At 38.7% G+C, this 17,500-nt stretch overlaps 3 protein-coding genes across 3 annotated transcripts in view; all 3 read left to right on the top strand.

Annotated features, from left to right (window-relative positions):
- Positions 1-4,621, top strand: part of LOC138032663 (uncharacterized) — a 5,602-nt gene extending 981 nt beyond the window's left edge. The window contains exon 2 of the mRNA XM_068880371.1: positions 195-4,621. Within this exon, the coding sequence (XP_068736472.1) occupies positions 195-814 (620 nt within the window). The 3' untranslated portion in view covers positions 815-4,621. The remainder of the gene's footprint in view (positions 1-194) is intronic.
- A 648-nt stretch (positions 4,622-5,269) lies between these two features.
- On the top strand, positions 5,270-6,614 carry LOC138032662 (BTB and MATH domain-containing protein 36-like). The gene has a single exon (XM_068880370.1). The coding sequence runs from the start codon at positions 5,536-5,538 to the stop codon at positions 6,319-6,321; it is 786 nt and encodes a 261-aa protein (XP_068736471.1). The 5' UTR covers positions 5,270-5,535; the 3' UTR covers positions 6,322-6,614.
- Positions 6,615-14,304: 7,690 nt separating this feature from the next.
- Positions 14,305-17,500, top strand: part of LOC138032821 (BTB and MATH domain-containing protein 45-like) — a 12,280-nt gene continuing 9,084 nt past the window's right edge. The window contains exon 1 of the mRNA XM_068880542.1: positions 14,305-15,328. Within this exon, the coding sequence (XP_068736643.1) occupies positions 14,750-15,328 (579 nt within the window). The 5' untranslated portion in view covers positions 14,305-14,749. The remainder of the gene's footprint in view (positions 15,329-17,500) is intronic.

Below are 17,500 nucleotides of genomic sequence, written 5' to 3'. Positions count from 1 at the left end.
TTAGGTTGAGGGCAGGTATAGAAACCTCGTGGGAGTAAAAGGGAGGTTAGGTGGGTGGGGGGGGGGGGGGGGGCAGTAGTCTAAGAGAGAGAAAGCAGGATTCCAAAAGTGACAGCAACTGGGAGAAATCACGAGAAAAATATACAACATTAAAGAATTAATGTTTTTATTATTTGTTTCATGCTTCGATTTAGGACATGCCTATTGGAACAGCCAGAAAATATTCCGAGCAATGTACACAAACAATTTCAGAGAATGGAGACCCCATCTTTGGCAGTCAATTAAAAAAGATTATGGCTTTCAATCTGATGTCATGGAAGATGCTTGTTATGAAGGTGAAGAGGTAAATGGAAGCACAAGTGGCATTTCAGGAACCAAACACTTCTCAAGCCCTTGCATCAATTCAAGCTCCTTGGAAGACAAAGTTGACCAAATCATAACCATGCTAAGTAAAGAAGAAGAGAAGTCATCACTGAAAGAAGTGTTTAAGTGTTCCATTTGCCTAGAAACTTGTAGCAACCTCATGACATCATGTACACACTCCAAAGGCTGTGGTAGACTTTTGGGTTGTTTCATATGCTTCTACCATGTTGACAAATGTCCTCTGTGTCGCAAGGAACTTCCCCCTTCAAAGGAAAGGAAACCGCTAATAATCTCAGGTTTAGAAAGCATCCTTGGAGTTCCTGCAATTTCACTTTCATCTGCCATGTCCCAAATAAGTAGTCAAAACATACCCAGTGATTCTGATGATGATGAGTTGATGCATGAAAGTTTGCCTCTTGCCACAGCAAGAGCCCCTGTAGATCAAGAATGACTATTCTAAAAGCTAGCACAATGTGCCATTTTGTTTACAAACTTTGTTGATATTTCAAAACCAGAAAGATACATGTCCTAAAGGATATTTTTAGTCCAGGCTGATATTACTTGCCTGCACCCCTTAAGTCTTAGTGATGTTAATTCTCAATAGGTTCAAGTCATTACTAGCAAGCTATGTTACAAGTTAAAACTATATAAAAAGTAAAAACTACAGTAGGCAATCAGACTCAGCCTTTGCTTGTCAGTTTAACAAAAGCTACTTGGTATTTGCTGGGTCTAAGTTACTACTATTATCACAACATTGTTACAAGGGATTATAATCGTAAATAAACCTTTACTATATTGGTGAGGAAATTGATCCTGTTGGGTTCATCTGAATGTGAGAAACATGTAAACCAACAATGCAGTTCAGTTTCAGTTCAAGAAATAAAGCACATCAATATCAAACAAGTCTCTTATCTAGTATACTGTACTTCTTTTTGCTTAAGGGCCTGTTTACAAGGAGAAAGGGTTACTCTAGCAAGCGGGTTACCCTAGCACTCGCCCATTTTACAAGGCAGCTAGGGTTCCCTGGGTAGGCGGGTTACCCTAGCAGGAGGTTAACTTTTTCCCTTGTAAACACTCCAGGTAGGGTTAACTCGCCTACCCGAGTTAACTTTCTAATGTTTCCAGACCCTTTGAGTGTGACCGCACATGAAGTTGTCCCAGGTTGTAGGGTTACCCTACCTGTGAAATTTTGGTTGTAAACTCGGGCTACCTTTCACCCTCCAGCTAGGGTTAACCCACTTACTGGGGTAACCCTCCCTCCTTGCAAGCAGGCGTTAAATTTAATCTTTCTGAAAAGATTTCTTTCTTAAATTTAATCTTTCTGAATTCCCTTCCAGAAACTCATGACTATGCCTTTACAAGTCTCACCTTGTTTTGACCCAATTTTCACAACAGAATCACATTATATATTACTACCTAATTTTGACACAAATGCCATTTAGCTATTATTTTGCTTTTAAGTTCTGGTATCTTAGCTGTGCCTTTTAACAAAACACAGATACAATGAAATTTGCATGTAATTTTTTTTTTTGTAATCATTCATAGCTTGGCAATGCAGAGTGATTTAAAAACAATTTCAACAGAAATATTCATCAACAACTTAACTACTCTCTATATGTAAATGATGTTCAATAAACCTAAACCCAAGGTTTCAGAAAAAATTCAAACTCTGACAGAGTATGAGCAGGATTAGCTTGTATCCCAGACACTAACAACATGCCCCTGGTTTTTATGGGGAAATAAGATTATGGCTCAAATTCTGTAAAAAAACTGACAGTTTCCTTCTGCATCATGGCCCACCCTCCCAACAAAGAAATGTTTCAAACGGTCTTCAAAGGTTCCTTAAGTTTGTGTCAGTTACTTTTATCCCAAGTGGGCAAAGGAGGAGGGTCATAAAATGGGAACTTGAGAAAGGAGATGTCCTTTATAATAAGTTATAATAGTAACTTTTCCTTTCTCATGTTGAAATTCTCAATACTGTAAATCCTGTATTAAGCTACCCCCCTTGATAATCCCCCTTCCCTTCACCTGTTTTCTGTCAAAACAAAACCAAACAACTATTACCAGTCCAATTTCAGCAAGCCAATCCAAACAAATCTTAACACATTAACCATATCCTCTGTGGGACATGAATGTCACTGGTAATGGTGTGAAATTTAATCTCCAACATAACACTACTCTAAATACTGCATGGTTAACTGACCACCTGCTTTTGTTTTGCAACTTAAAGTCTCCTTTTCTATTACACCCTCCCTCTCTACTGCCAGAAGTGAGGAGGAGGATTTACCATATTAAATACAATATTACATATAATATGGCATGCATTAAGAACAAATATTGCAGTGTCAACATATCAAGTTCAGGTCACTAGTCTTAATGATTGTAGGAGAAGAGGATGTTTTCTTTCTTTTGTGTTAGGTAGAAGATTGATATATGATAATGTGCTGGGTCTGGGTTAAACAATTTTTAACTTCTTGATTTTAAACTGCATCCACCTTCACACTTCCCACCCCACCTCACAAATTTGTAATCAGTCTCAGATGTGAATCACGTTTGCTGTAATTTCTTAATACTTTTTCATAGAGTGAAATTTCTTCAGGCATACATTATCTTATTAACAATGGATTACTAAGCAAATTGTAGGCCTGATATTCAGACTTTTTCTTATCCAGATGTTCATAAACCAAGAAGTCTGAAAAATCAAAACAATATTTAAGGGAATCAAGTGGTACTGAGTTGGCGATGCACTCATGTACAATGAGACTGTGATGTGATATTGTGCTATTATTATAAACAACACCTGAATTGTGAGAACTTACATGTAACATCATTTCTGCTCATGGGATATGAGCTCATAGCCTATTAGTAGGTTAAGCCATCACAACATTGTTTACTCATGTCCAGCAGAAGCTAAGATTATACTATTAATAGTGTTATATTTCTGCTCCTAATAGGCAAAACGGGTAATTCCCAAAAAAATATTCCCAGAGAAATGAGCTCACTCACTCAGTTACAAACTCTGCAAGATAAGTTGTAACATTCACAAAGTACTCAATTGCTCTTTTTAAGCTATGACTTTGACCATGCACAACATCAGCAAATATGCTTTGTCCTGAAGGTTGCATACTAAAAAACAGTCTCTCGCGAGATTCAATCAGATCAGCCCTCATTACCAAAGGGTCAGTGCCAAAAGTTGCATCACGGGCCAGACTCCCTCCTCTTTCTTCATACATTCTTACTGCCTCACTAACAGTTGGAATCAATTCAGCTGGTAGGTGCACTGCACATGAAGTCTGAGCCATGTTTTCCACTGGCACACATCCTTGTGGTCCTGGAATCCTGTGATGATTCCATGAACGGATCAAGTGTTCAGCAGCATCATTTGCAACATACATTGTCACCCAGGAAATGCAAAACATTGTAACCGGGTGATCAAAGTCAATATCATCCTGTCTTTGTATCTCACAGAGTTGACGTTTTATTGGGTAGTTAATCCTTTGATTAACCTCAGGCCACATGCGCTCTGAGACATAATTACTTGTAGATGGCGTTTGCTTCCAAGGTAAACGGCTTTGACTGAATCGATATCCCTTTAATAGCTCTTGTACGAAGATACAAAGGACAAATTCCCTTCCATGGTCCATTCTTATTTGATCAAACAACCCATACTTCATCAGTGCTGGTCTAAACAAATGTTCATAGATGAGAATAGGATTTTTAATGGGCATAGTCACTGCTCCTAAAATGAATCTTGAACAGCCGTCAATTAAATACACGTGAGTCATCCCAAACGTCTGCGCAACTTTTTCGTTCTGGTCGAAATGCCCTTTGTAGCCAAAATAGGGGGCGAAGTAAGGAATGGGGTTTGTTCGTTGTAGTGTATCAAACGTTCTGGCTTGGAATGCATGTGGTGCGACACGACGAGATGCTTCGGAAATTCTCCTTTGACTGACTGCTCCTGACGTTATCTCCAACATGGCCCTTACACTTCCCTGCATCATCCGCCTCCCATAACTGTGCCCGTAAAGATCGATATGTTGAGCGACGATCACATCCAGTTCATCATTGGAAATGCGGTGAATTGATCTCTCGTAGCAATACCTCCTTACACTTCGCTCAGTTAGTCCTCGAACGTGTGGGTACTGTGATCGATAATAATCGCTTATTTCCCTATGAGAAACTCCTCTTATGACTAACTCTCTCACGAAGACCTCGTCTGCAACTTCACTAAAGGTCGCCATGTTTTTGTTACGTCCATTCATTTCCAAGCTCTCTCTGCCAACTACAAAAAAGCCGAAAAGCGAAAAGCAAAAAGCCAAAAGCGGAATTTATAAGGGGAACTTCACAAAGAAAAATTGACGCACAAAATTCCCTTAAGGAAAACCGTAATAATATTAAAAAAAGAAAATCAGAATCCGGATTACAAAAAGGAAAATCAAAGAGTGGAAGTCGCTTATCTGAAATAAAGAAGGTTATACTGAAAAAAACAAAAGTAGATACCTAAATACTGTTTGTTTGTTTGTGTTGTCATGGAAAATAATCCTTTTTCGGATTTTGCGTTTTTTTTTTTTGACGCCGAAGAATCCATGATTGATCCGATATTAGAAATCCGCACCCAGAGACGCTAAGCCGTTGACTTGAATATCCTTTACAATTTTCATAAAAACCATCCTAATGTTTTCGCTTGGCTCTCACGAAGCTCCTTATGTAATTCTTTCCGCGATTTCGACTAAATTTCCCTGTTTTTTTCTTTTTTTTATCCTCTTCGGTGAAGGCAAAAAACACAGTCATCGTTCCGACAAGCCGACGAAGTTTGCAAAACGGAACATCGCGGAAATCCGGAATTCCGATTTCTACTCGTTGTCCCCTATTGCTTTTCGGTGTCCCAATTACTGCTAAAGGAAAAGAATCGACCTATCGATATCCAGCTACGGAAATTGACGTCCATTCGGGGACCCGATTGCTTCTAACAAAATCTTGTGCTGACAATAGTCACGGCGAGCCGTGACACAAAAATACATATACTGTATTTCCTTTTCGCTTGACTTGTCACGTGATGTCAAGTGGTTCTTCAACAGACGTCCATGATGTCGAGGACATGAAACGAAACAAGTCATTGCTTCAGTTATTTCGATTACATTTAAAAGTCCTTTAAGCGTCTAACTACACGAAATGGCGGCTACAAGTTACCCTCCACATTTCTCAGAGCCATGGAAGTTCAGTGATGTCGTTCTTGTTGTTGAAGATCAAAGATTCCACGTTCATCGCGGCACTCTTGCATTTTGGTCTCCTGTCTTCGAGAGAATGTTGACAGCAGATTTCAAGGAGAAAGGTAATTATGAAATCTCTCTTCCCGGAAAAAAAGCAAGCGAATTTGAGGAAATGTTACAGATGATGTATCCATCCCTGGAAGAGAAGTTAATCACCCAGAGAAATTGCTACTTCTTGTTTGAACTTGCTCATGAATATCAAATAGATTCCGTTGCTCAGAAGAGTACTAATCTAATGGTGTCTATGGTCACAAACAGGAGAGAGGACGACGTGTTGGGTATGTTGATCTACGCTCAAAAGTACGAAATAAAATCTCTGATATCAACATGCATCTATGAGGCTCGTCGATTAACTTTAGAACAATTAAAGGAACACGGAAAGCGTGACCAAATTGAACCAGACAACTATTTGCAAATTGCTGAAGGAATTATAAAACGTCTTGAAGAACAATGTAAAGATGTGAGGGTTACGTGCAAGGAGAAACTGCAACAAGTGAGTGAAAACCTTTACAGACATGTCGTTTTTAAAAGAGGCGGCTTCATTTCGAACACGAAAAATTGGCTAACGACTAGGTATTTAAATAACGTAAAGGGCGACGGTAGCCAGTGCAGCGTGCGTTGTGACAGTCTTTCAGCTGTTGCCGAAGAATTGCTTGTAATAAATGCGAAAATAGATTCCCTACCTTAGCTTAGCTAGTTTGTGAAAATCGGCGGTGTTGCAACACTCAAGCAAGTTCTAGGCCTTTGACAATTTCGCTCTACCCTGCGAGCGAAGTCGATCTTCCTAGATAAGTCGGGAAGAGGAAGGAAGACTCTGCCAGCCTCCTTGATGTTTATGCACTATGTATTGCTTCCCGGTGCTTTTAGCTTTCTAGGCATTTCATTGAGCTAGTGCACTTCTTTTATTAACCGTAAGTTTCTTTGATGTTATTGTAATTGTAAATTAGCTTTATTTATGCTATGGGTACAATAAACTGTTGTTGTTGATCTTGTTGTTGTTCTTGTTGTTGTTGTTGTTGCTGTATGTGTAGTAAAACCATTTCGGAGTAGCCTAGTTTATCTTCCATCATTATGATGATTTCAAAAGTAAAAAAGAAGTCCTCAAAATGAATAAAGTACACAATTCTCTCCCTGTGGCCATCAAGCCCTTCTCAGTATTTTCTCATTATCTGATTTCATATTCGTGTATAATCAAGTAATGGGAAACGTATAAAGTAGGCCTTAACTCATAGCAGCCTGATGAGACCAACGTCAGGTTATTGTGGATTTGAGTTTCAGATCGTTCAAGCCAATGCGTAGTATTGTCGCCTTGTATCTTAGATGGTAAACAGACTACTTATCATAAGTCAACAACTTCCTTAATTAGAGGTGAGTTTTAAGACTATTTCGACAAGAAGGGCTCTACTCGGGATCTGTATTAATTCATGATACATTTTCCGCATTGGATACAATAGTCACGAAGGTAGCTATGACCAAAGTTTCCCACAAATGGTCTCTGTGAAAACAGAACAAATTTTTGAGTTCCAAGACAAGTTAGGAACACCCAACTTCCGGTTGCCGTCCGTTGTTTGAAAACGCTCGTGCATAAATTCATCAGAGCTTTACATAATTAAGGTTGCCAAATTAGCACGCTGCATATATTCCATGCAGGTGTAGAAAATAATTATAAGGATAATCATGAAAATGTGATTGAAGAATGCCGCTCCTTGAAATACATGTCTAACTAATTGCTCGAATTGTGGGAGGGACTGTTCCACAAAGGTTTTATTGAACTGTTGTAAATCTTTTTTTTTTTTGATTGAGTGAAGTACGATCGGCCGGGGGGAGTGTAGTCCTGCATGGCAAGGACTGTTTAGGATGACATTGACAGGCATTTCGACAAACCGAGTGGAAGTCATCTTCAGAGTTAAGTGATTTGTGTAACGTCGGCAGGCGATATAAACACTCTGATCGTTGATTTGATTGGTCAACTGTGACTTGTAGTAATCATTAGAACTTGCTGATGAAACAACGACTTTATTCTCAGAGTCCACGCAGCCATAGACAGAAGAAACTAAAAACTGTTACAGGTAAATTTGAAATTCAGGTTTAAATGATTTCAACCTAAGTAATTTTTATTTTAAACTGGTTTGAAATTGAAAGTAGGAAACATCAACAAAACGTCCATAAATTGTTGGCATGTACGTATGTAGGTATATTGGTAGGTAAATCGGTGCTGGACGTAAGGGGATATGGTTAGCGTACGTTTTTCATGAATTAGTCTACATAACGCCTTTGGTTGTTATTAAGTCCAAGCACTGATTTTAAATGGTCAGCATTAAGGTTGGGGTTAGGTATACTGTGCATGATAACCAATTCTGCCTTTTTGTCTCAGAGCATCATTTTTCTGGTTTTTGGAAGGAAAAAGACATCTGAAATTTGACTTTTTATAGGGTAGAATAGTGAATGATGTACAGTTACTTGTACAAATGTAGTTCAGGATAAAACCCCTTTGCGGTTATTGGTACTTGCATGAACAATCAAATTAATTTTTTTCTCTGGTAGTTCACAAAGTTTGTAACCTTTATAAAACAGTCATTCATTACTTGCGTGTAGTTGAACAATGAGAAGTCATTCCCTTGTTTTTGCACCTCTCGTACAGGTGTCACTGGTCAAATGCTTTTTTGCATGCGGCAGTAAAGCTTATAGGTTTAGTTGCGTCTAATGACACTTTCATGTCTTCAGTAATTTGTAGTCTGTTTGGTGGAATCCAAGTGTCAATAATTCCAAATTTGGTTACAACTTTCATAAATCCATTTTCTTTTTCATTTACTTTACCAAGAGGTGTGTTTGGGTGAAATGGACTTTTGTCCACTTTATTAATTTTTATTTTGAAAAGTTGTTGACTTGGAATGAAATGATATTGGGTTTGCTTGTTGTCATTTTGTTGTTGTAATTTTCTTCTTTGTGTGTTTCTTGATTTTTGCTTTTGAGATGCCCTCACTGTCCTTTGTTGACTTGATAAGTGACCTCCTCCTCCTCCTCCTCCTCCTCCTCCTCCTCCTCCTCCTCCTGAGTCTCTCTTGTAGCTTCATTTAATCTCAATGTTTATGAAAGTCAACTTTGTGCATTCAAAAGACATGAAGTAAGTGGCCAACGTTTTTTTTTGTATAGGCTTCGTTAGTTCTAGATAAATTGATCTTCAAAGTTGGGTCACACAAAGAAATTGCTATTTCCTGTTTGAACTTGATCATGAATACTAAATAGATTCCATTTCTCAGAAGAGTGTTAATCTCATGGTTTCTATGGTCAAAGACAGGACAGAGAAGGACGTGTTGGGTATGCTGGTCTACGCACAAACGTACCAAATTGAAGCACTCGTATCAACATGCATTTATGAAGCTCGGCGATTGAGTTTAAAATAATTAAAACAGCATGAAAAGCGTGACCAAATTGAACCAGACAACTATTTGCGCATTGCTGAAGGGATTAAAGAACGTCTTGAGAAACAAAATGAGGATCTTAATGCGACTTGCCAAGGCATGAAGCGCAGTTGCGGAGGTGTAAAGAGCAACTGCACGTTAAAACTGCTATATGTGAGTAAAAGCCTTTTTGATCATGGTGGTAAACGTTTTACTTTATATAATTTTGATTATGAAAAGTGTCCTAGTGACATGACTGATTATTTGAATTATTTGAAGAGGGACAGCGACAGGACAAACGTGACGTGTAATAGTCTTTCTTCTGTTGCTACTACGTTACTTGATTTAAAAGCTCTAGTACAGTCTTTACCTTCAGCTTAGCTTGTGAAAATCTCCGGAGTTGCACCAAGCAAGCAATATCCTTTTGACAGTTACGTTCAGATTCTGAAACAAGAAATATTTCAAAATCCTCAAAACGACTGAAATTGGCAAATAAACAAAAACAGATTTTCTTATAACTTTAGCTCATTGACAAATGAACAAAAACAAGAGTAGTAAGTCATACAATAAAGAAATTGCGTACTTCCCCATTTAAGGACGTTCGCGCTAATTGTTTGTGGGCAAGGTTACTGGGCAGGTAACGCGACTGTAATATGTCACGCATTACTTCGAGCATTAGTAAAACCTTTGCAGAAACCGTGGACGATAAGTCTTGCACAGCGTTGGATCAGAGAAGATCGTAATCAGTCAAAATTGATTTAAGATATTTAGGAAAATCAAGTAGACTACTGCACGACTGATGTTCGCGTTGTTTTATGAGTCGTGCACTTTCATAAATATTTTTCAAGCAGTAGTTGAAATAACACGGCGACAAAAACGCCGGGGAAAAAAATCCAGGCCGGCAAAAGAATGGCACATTTACTTCCGAATCATCATGAAACGTTAAAGAGAAGTAAGTGGGAAGGATGGAAAAGCTCTGGAAAAGGTAGCTGATCAAGTAGTGGCTGAAAGTTTGGAAAACTCGTGGACGAACCGTTGCGTAACTTTAATGGGACTGTTTTTCTTCAAATGCTTTTATGACCCTACGAACTTAAGTTCAAAATGAATGCATGTTTTTGAAGTTCTTTTCCTTTAATTTCGTGAAAATAGAGCAGTATTTTCGTCCTTGTCCAATTGAATAGTGCGGACCTGCGTGGAAACAACCAGCGATTAAATTTCACAAAAAACACACTCCAGAAGATGAGCATGACGGCAATGGAGATCTATTATACAAACCACTAACCAAATGAAGATGACGCCTGCTTAAAACTTCGTTTCTATGCTCGAGAATTTTTTTTTTTTTGGAGGGTAAAGACCTTTCATCCCTTCAATGATAGATCCTCTCTTGGGTTCCAGTCCTTCCCCGACAGGTCGCGCAAAAACCTGACAATCGAATTTTTCCAAGAGCTTTGCAAAATCACATTGATTTTGCTCGTTTAGGTCATCGGTGACCCACATTTTTTTAATCATGAATCACTTACTTTACTTACTATCTACAAAATATGATGAAATAAAAAAAATTCCCACCGTAAGAAGTTATCTTTTTTTTAACATTTTCTTTCAAAAGTAAAGTAACCATATTTAACAGTAATTCAACTCACAAACCTGAGGTCGACGGTGCGCCCATTTTACTCCCCCCTCTCCATCAGTATTCCGTTTTACGGATATTTTAAGCTACTTAGCTACACGGAAAGGAAAGAAGTCGAGTTAAGGATGTGAGATCAGGGAATCGAACTCAGGACCTGTTGCACCAAAGCCGCGCACTAACCGACCGTGCCATCCTTGCTCCTTGCCCCTTCATTACTCCTTGCTCCCTTTTTTTTTTCGTGCCATCGAATTCCATTAGTGGTTGCAACGGATAAAGCTTACGCTTACGAAAACGCAAGTCGAGGATGAACTCAACTGTTTACAACATCCCTTGCGGCATGCAATCATCTAAAAAGCTCACTCCTAAAAACCTCAGCACGTAAACCTTCACTCTAACCGTTTATTTTTATGATTTGCGATGGATGAGCAGATCAGGCTACATCTCGTTGTTATGAACGATTTCTCGAAATTAAGGCATTTTTCCACTGCCATTTTCTCCGAAACAAAGTCGGTTAGTCCCCTATTTTTTATTTTTTTTATTTTTTATTTTTTTTCATTTTTGGAGTAAGTATTTTTATGACCTAACTCTAGGCGAGAAATGAAGAAAATTTCACCGTAGAAAGATTTTGGCGCAAACGTCCTTAATAAGTACGAACTTATATATCTTGGTTTCTAGTTAGAATCTCTTTGATACATGGTTACTCATATGTCGCTTTCGAAATTATTTTGTAGGAACTTTCTTCTTTATATTTAGGATTAAGGATAGTATTTAGGATTATCAACTTTCAGAGTTCGTGTTTTTTTTTTTCAATTTTCGTTTGTCGTTTGCCCATTAAGTAAGCCAAACAACTTTGCGAAGTGTGATTTAATTCATCCCTTTGTTAGTTAGTCGTTTCTAAGTTTATTTCCGATTTTCTTTTCACCCTTCTTCATAATGTTAAGATGCATTTCCTTTGATGTTATTAGGCAATCGTTAACTATTTGAAATTCATTTGCTTCGAAAAATAGAGAAGAGCATCAGTCCAGACAAGAGTGAATTAGATAATTAAGAGTGCCCTTTAGGGAATGGGTGGGCTCCCCAGCAAAGTGACAAATAAATCTATTTTTAGAATAACTCTTCCCGCAAAAATTAGTTGTCATCAGTCCGTTTAAAAACATGGCAGAAGCAATCATGCGTTCACCCTTACTGACCATTAAGGTCTTGTCCTTGAAATAACCACAGAGTATGACACAGGACCAATAATGAATAGCTTTTAAATTGTTTTCACGGGAATAGGACCCACTCTGTGTCGTCATATCCTCTTGTCATTGCTCGATACAAAGTTACACGGAAGAAGTCCAGCGATATTGGCATTGAGAAAATTTTGTTGAAAGATTTTAAGGGAGTCATGTGAGACTAAGTCATGCGTCCCTCGATAACCTTATAGTATTTTGGATTTTTTTTTGAATAATGTGAGTAATTTGAAGTCTGATCTACTGTAGTTGTTAGCAAAATGAAGGGTTCCTGTATTTAATGCTTCATGGTACTCTTTTAGGTTTAACGCTGTATTTGAATTAGCTAGTTCACATCCTTAATTAAACTTAAATTTCCTTTATGTTTTTGTTAAAAATTAACTTCATTTACGCTATGGGTACAATAAACTGTTGCTGTTGCTGTGAGGTAAAACCATTTCGTGTAACCTAGTTTGATTTTTATTATTGTAATGACTTAAAAAGTAATAAACTCGTTTTGAATAAAGGAGACAATTCTGTCCTTGGCCGGCCAAGGGCCCATCTTGCCCTTCTATTTTGTCTAATTTTGGGATTTCATATCCTTGTATGATTCAGTAACGGGAAACGTACGTATAATGAAGCTTGTGGAGGACAACGTCGTTTAGTTGAATTGTGGATTTGTCTATAACTAGCCAAAGGAAATTGAAGAGTTCCAATGATGTCAAAGACCGTTTTCAAGGCAATAAGGGCATAGTACCTTCATGTTTACAACCAACAGAGGATCATCATCCCAGTCTCTGCTGTAGGAACTTTTTGTTGCGTATAACGACTCTGTCTCTTTAACTCTCTCCATCTATTCGGTCTAGTAATCAATAAAAACCTTTTTTTTTCTATTTTATCACGGAAAAAAAGGGTGATTGTATACAAAAGAAAATAATTTATATTGGGTGAACTTAAAAGTTCTCAAAAGTTTGAGAACTTTCAAAACGTTGCTCGTGCCCATAGATCACCATGACGAAGTGCAGTGGTGTTCATACGATTTCTTATGCTAACAGCGATGATCTTAAAAACTGTTTTGACATGAGAGCAAGCTTCTAATCTCACAGAATTTTCGTCCACGAAAATCTAACTTCCGTTTTCCTTGCTTCCAAAATAGCAATACTTTATTTGTTAGTTGTTCCCCCTCTGACTCTCTACAAGCATGATAGTTTGTTTTCTTTCATCTCTTCTGCAATTTCACAACGAGTTAATAAAAAGTAATACATAATTAGTGATATTTACCTTGGAAACTCCACTAACGCGAAAGTAGTTTTCAGGGAGGTCCTGCATACGATCGAATTTGAATTTAGAAATATTTCTTTTTGAGGAGAGGGGAAAACCGGAGTATCGGGAGAAAAACCTCTCGGAGCAAAGAGAGAACCAACAACGAACTCAATCGCAGTATTGTTGCATTCAATCTCAGATGGCAGTTTAATCAGAGGTGAGTTTCAAGCCCTTTTCGACGAGAAGGGCTGTACGTGGTAGATTTCCTAATTAGCGATTCAATCCCCACAATGTATAAGAATAGTCACGAAGGTAACTTCGGCCAAAGTTTCCAAAAAATTGTCTCTCTGTGTTTGAGCTCCAAGAAAAGTTAGGAACACCCAACTTCCAGTTGCCTTCAGATGCTTGAAAACGCTCGTGCATAATGAATCATCAGAGATGTACATATTTTAGTACCAGATAAGCACGCTGCATATATTCCTGACATGTGTAGAATCTGCTGTAACATGGATAATCGGAAAATGATGATTAAAGAGTGCCGTTCCTTAATAATACTTGTCAAACTATTTGCTCGAATTGAGGGAGGGTCTTATTTCACAAAGGCGCTATTCACAGAACTGCTGTAGCTTAAGTTTTTTTTAAAAATTAATTACGATGGTCTAGTTTAGTGTATTCCTGAAAACATAGTAAATGGAGGGACTAATTATGAAAACCTTCAAATTTGGTGATTTCACGTCGTTGTATATGCAGAGGACCACTAAGATATTTGCCAAAATCCGTGCTGCACGTGCAGCACGATTGTTTATGCTCTTTTAACCAATGATATTACTGTTTTGTGGCGATGTCGTAGTCGTAGCCGCGCTGTTTCTTAAATTGCCTTATAAATACTCGGGAAACGGTTGACTCTAGGCCAATTGCAAGTATGGGAGATAGGTTCCCCTTGATGAGCTTCTGGCGAAAGTATCCTCAGAGTTAGTAGATGGTATAAACACTCTGTCCGTTGATGTGATTGGGCAATTAAGTCGTGACTTGTAGTAATCATTAGTGCGTGGTGATGGAGGGCAGACTTTATTCTCAGAGTCCATGAGCCATAGACAGAAGAAGATTAATAAGCATGGTAGCTGTCTCGCCGAATTTTTCGTTGAGACGAATATTCTGTTACCTTCAGTCAACAAATATGTTGTTCCTTTACAAACATGCTTCGACTTACTCACGTCATCTCCAGTTTTGTTGCATAACAATTTGGCTGGAACTTACATCTCACTGACCATATACATAAGACCTGCTAATTAACACCTGCTTCAAAATTTAAAATAACAATAAGAGACAGCTAAATTATAACTGATAAATGGACCGTACATGGAACAATACGCAATGAACTCGCTCAACAAAAAAGAAAAAGGTACAACCTATATAGCACGGCCTCAGGACCCCTTCTTCCAATTTCCTTCTCGCGTGACTTGTCAAGTGATGTCACGTGGTTGATTTTTCGTTGCATAATCTTGCATTTATTACTTCAACTGACGCCAACATTGAGCCCACCAAAGGAGCTACATCATTACTCCAGTTATTTCGATTGCATTTACAAGTCTTTTAAGCGTCCAACTACACACAATGGCGGCTAAAAGTTACCCTCCACATTTCTCAGAGCCATGGAAGTTGAGTGATGTCGTTCTTGTTGTTGAAGATCAAAGATTCCACGTTCATCGAGGCACTCTTGCATTTTGGTCTCCTGTCTTCGAAAGAATGTTCACAACAGATTTCAAGGAGAAAGATAACGCTGAAATCTCTCTTCCCGGGAAAAAAGCAAGCGAATTCGAGGAAATGTTGCAGATGATGTATCCATCCCTAGAAGAGAAGCTAATCATCCAAAGAAATTGCTACTTCCTGTTTGAACTTGCTCATGAATATCAAATAGATTCCATTGCTCAGAAGAGTGTCAATCTCATGATTTCTATGGTCAAAAACAGGACAGAGAACGACGTGTTGGGTATGTTGGTCTACGCTCAAAAGTACGAAATAAAATCGCTAATATCGACATGCATCTACGAGGCACGGCGATTATCTTTACAGCAATTAAAAGGACATGGAAAGCGTGACCAAATTGAACCAGACAACTATTTGCGGATTGCTGAAGGGATTATGGAATTCCTTGAGGTAGAACGTTGGGGTCTATTTGGGAAAATGCAAAAAGTGAGTTTCAAACTTTATGAACATTGCCTTTCTAAACTTGGCGTATTGTATGGCTTTACGGCCCTAATTTTTTCAACGACTAGGTATTCAATTAACGTAAAGAACAAAGTCTTTCTTCCGTAGCCGAAGCATAGTAAATGCGAGAATAGATTCCCTGCCTTAACCGACGACTAGCTGCAAAAACCAAAAACTCCCCCACCTTTCTTTTCCGCAAATAAGGGGGTGGGGTGGAGTGGTGGGGGAGCAATCATGTTGGATCGCGTGGTAAAGAATATCTCTTGTCGTGGTAAGAAATCTCAACTAATTTTGCAACTGGTTGTGTAGTTTGTGAGAGTCGCCGGAGTTGCATCACTCAAGCAAGTTGACAATTTCTTTTAGAATTGATGGGGTTAACTGGGGGGCCAACTATAAATTATAATAGCTCACTTGCACGATGACGTCACAGGCGCAAAGAGTTGTGGTAGTTGTATTCATTGATCCAAGGTGGCGTCTGGAGCTAATAGAGGAGGATTCACCTGCTGCGTCCCAGGCTCTTTTAACAACGATAAACGCAACAGGGGTGTTTCTTTTTATAAATTTCCCAAAGACAAGAAACTGAAAAAAATACGCACGCAATGCGTACGTGTGGTAGTGCAGTAATGTACACAGCGCTTTATTCCATAATTGTCAATTGAGATGCGTTTTGTTTTCCAGGAGATTCAAGGTTTGTCTTTGCGTAATATGCAACTCTTATTGTACACGGTATTGTTTTGGTACTTTAAATCAGAGCATCGTCATGGTAGATGTCTTACATAAATAGCCGGGCCCTGAGAATACCTGTGGTTACTTGTAAAATACTAAACCATGAAAGACTGAAGAAAGTAAAAGGGAATCGAGAAACATGGGCTTCGAGGGTGACATGTTACTCATTTTCAGGTTCCCTTCTTTGCACCTCTAGTTTAAGCGTGTCTGAGATTTTGACATCTTTCCAAGACAAATTTGTACGGAAGTCAAGCGCTGTCGAGCGAAGTTAGTATGGGTGACCTCAAAATGTACGACTTGCCGTGTCAGAAACATAGCACCGAAAATTCTATTTTAACGCTCACAGATTCGAACTAAGCAAGGTACAGATTTTGTTAGCCTGCTTTATACAAAACAAATGTTGATGAAAAAGTAGATAAATATTGATACACAGTTTTTAGGAAGAGAATGAAATATAATTTTTGGTATTAGCAACAACATTTGCGACGTGAAAACAACATAAATCTTGAACCGCGAATATACAAAATTACCATCGGCGAAAAACATTTTGGGAGATTTTGGCTACGTTCACTTTTTCTATCGTACTTTTGGCTGCTCAAGTAAATCTCAAAATCGAAAGTGACATCGAATTCAGCGTGCGCCGTTTTCATGTTACCTTGCATGTTTACTCGCGAAAAAAAGGATACATCTGTGTCAAAATGATGGCAAGCCACCGGGTTTTTGTTTTGTTAGTTTGGTTTTTTTCTCTTTCAAGTGATTTAAAGATTGACAAGAAATGTGCGAACTCAACACAAGATCAAGATCACAATCGCCCATCTCTTGAGGTTGACCATTGTTTCTCTAAAGTCCAAAACTTACTCTCCTAGATTAGGTTATTTACCACCAGGTAATTCCATCATTTTGGAAATAGCAGCTGCTTTATTATTCATCAGCGTCACAAACTCTTGCCGATTTTGGCGCTTGTTTTGTTGAAACTCAAGCACGCTTTCAACAGACCTGTTTATGTTCATGAGTTATGCACGCACTGCGGGCCTATTGTCACCACGGACTTACGCTCTTACCCTCTTACCCTCTTACGCTCTTACACTCTTACACCCGTACAACCCGGTGACATAGTGTGTAGTGCACTTACGTATACAGTGCACAGCCACAAAGATCAAGAAAAGACTTTAAACCGACAAACGGTCCTCGAGTTTGTAGTCAACACTTCGAAGGTGGTAAGAAGACTTACATGCACAACGTTCCAACAGTATTTCTACTCTCAAAAACACATCAAAAGGTGAATACGGAACCTCGAAGAACGCTCATCCGTGTCACACATCAGCGAGGACGGCTAATACCATTCCCTCTGACAGATCCAGCGAGGCAGTAATTCAAGGTGGGAAGGAGTTTTAATTAACTGACCCTGATGCTCCACTTGCTGCTGAACCC

This window comes from Montipora capricornis, chromosome 14 (assembly GCF_036669925.1).
Source record: "Montipora capricornis isolate CH-2021 chromosome 14, ASM3666992v2, whole genome shotgun sequence".
NCBI lineage: Eukaryota > Metazoa > Cnidaria > Anthozoa > Scleractinia > Acroporidae > Montipora > Montipora capricornis.
Note: the sequence above shows the minus strand (reverse complement) of the source record. Positions and strands in the feature narration are given on the sequence as shown.

Coding starts and splice junctions, on each gene's coding strand:
- LOC138032662 (XM_068880370.1), top strand. CDS start 5,536: ATGGCGGCTACAAGTTACCCTCCACATTTCTCAGAGCCATGGAAGTTC.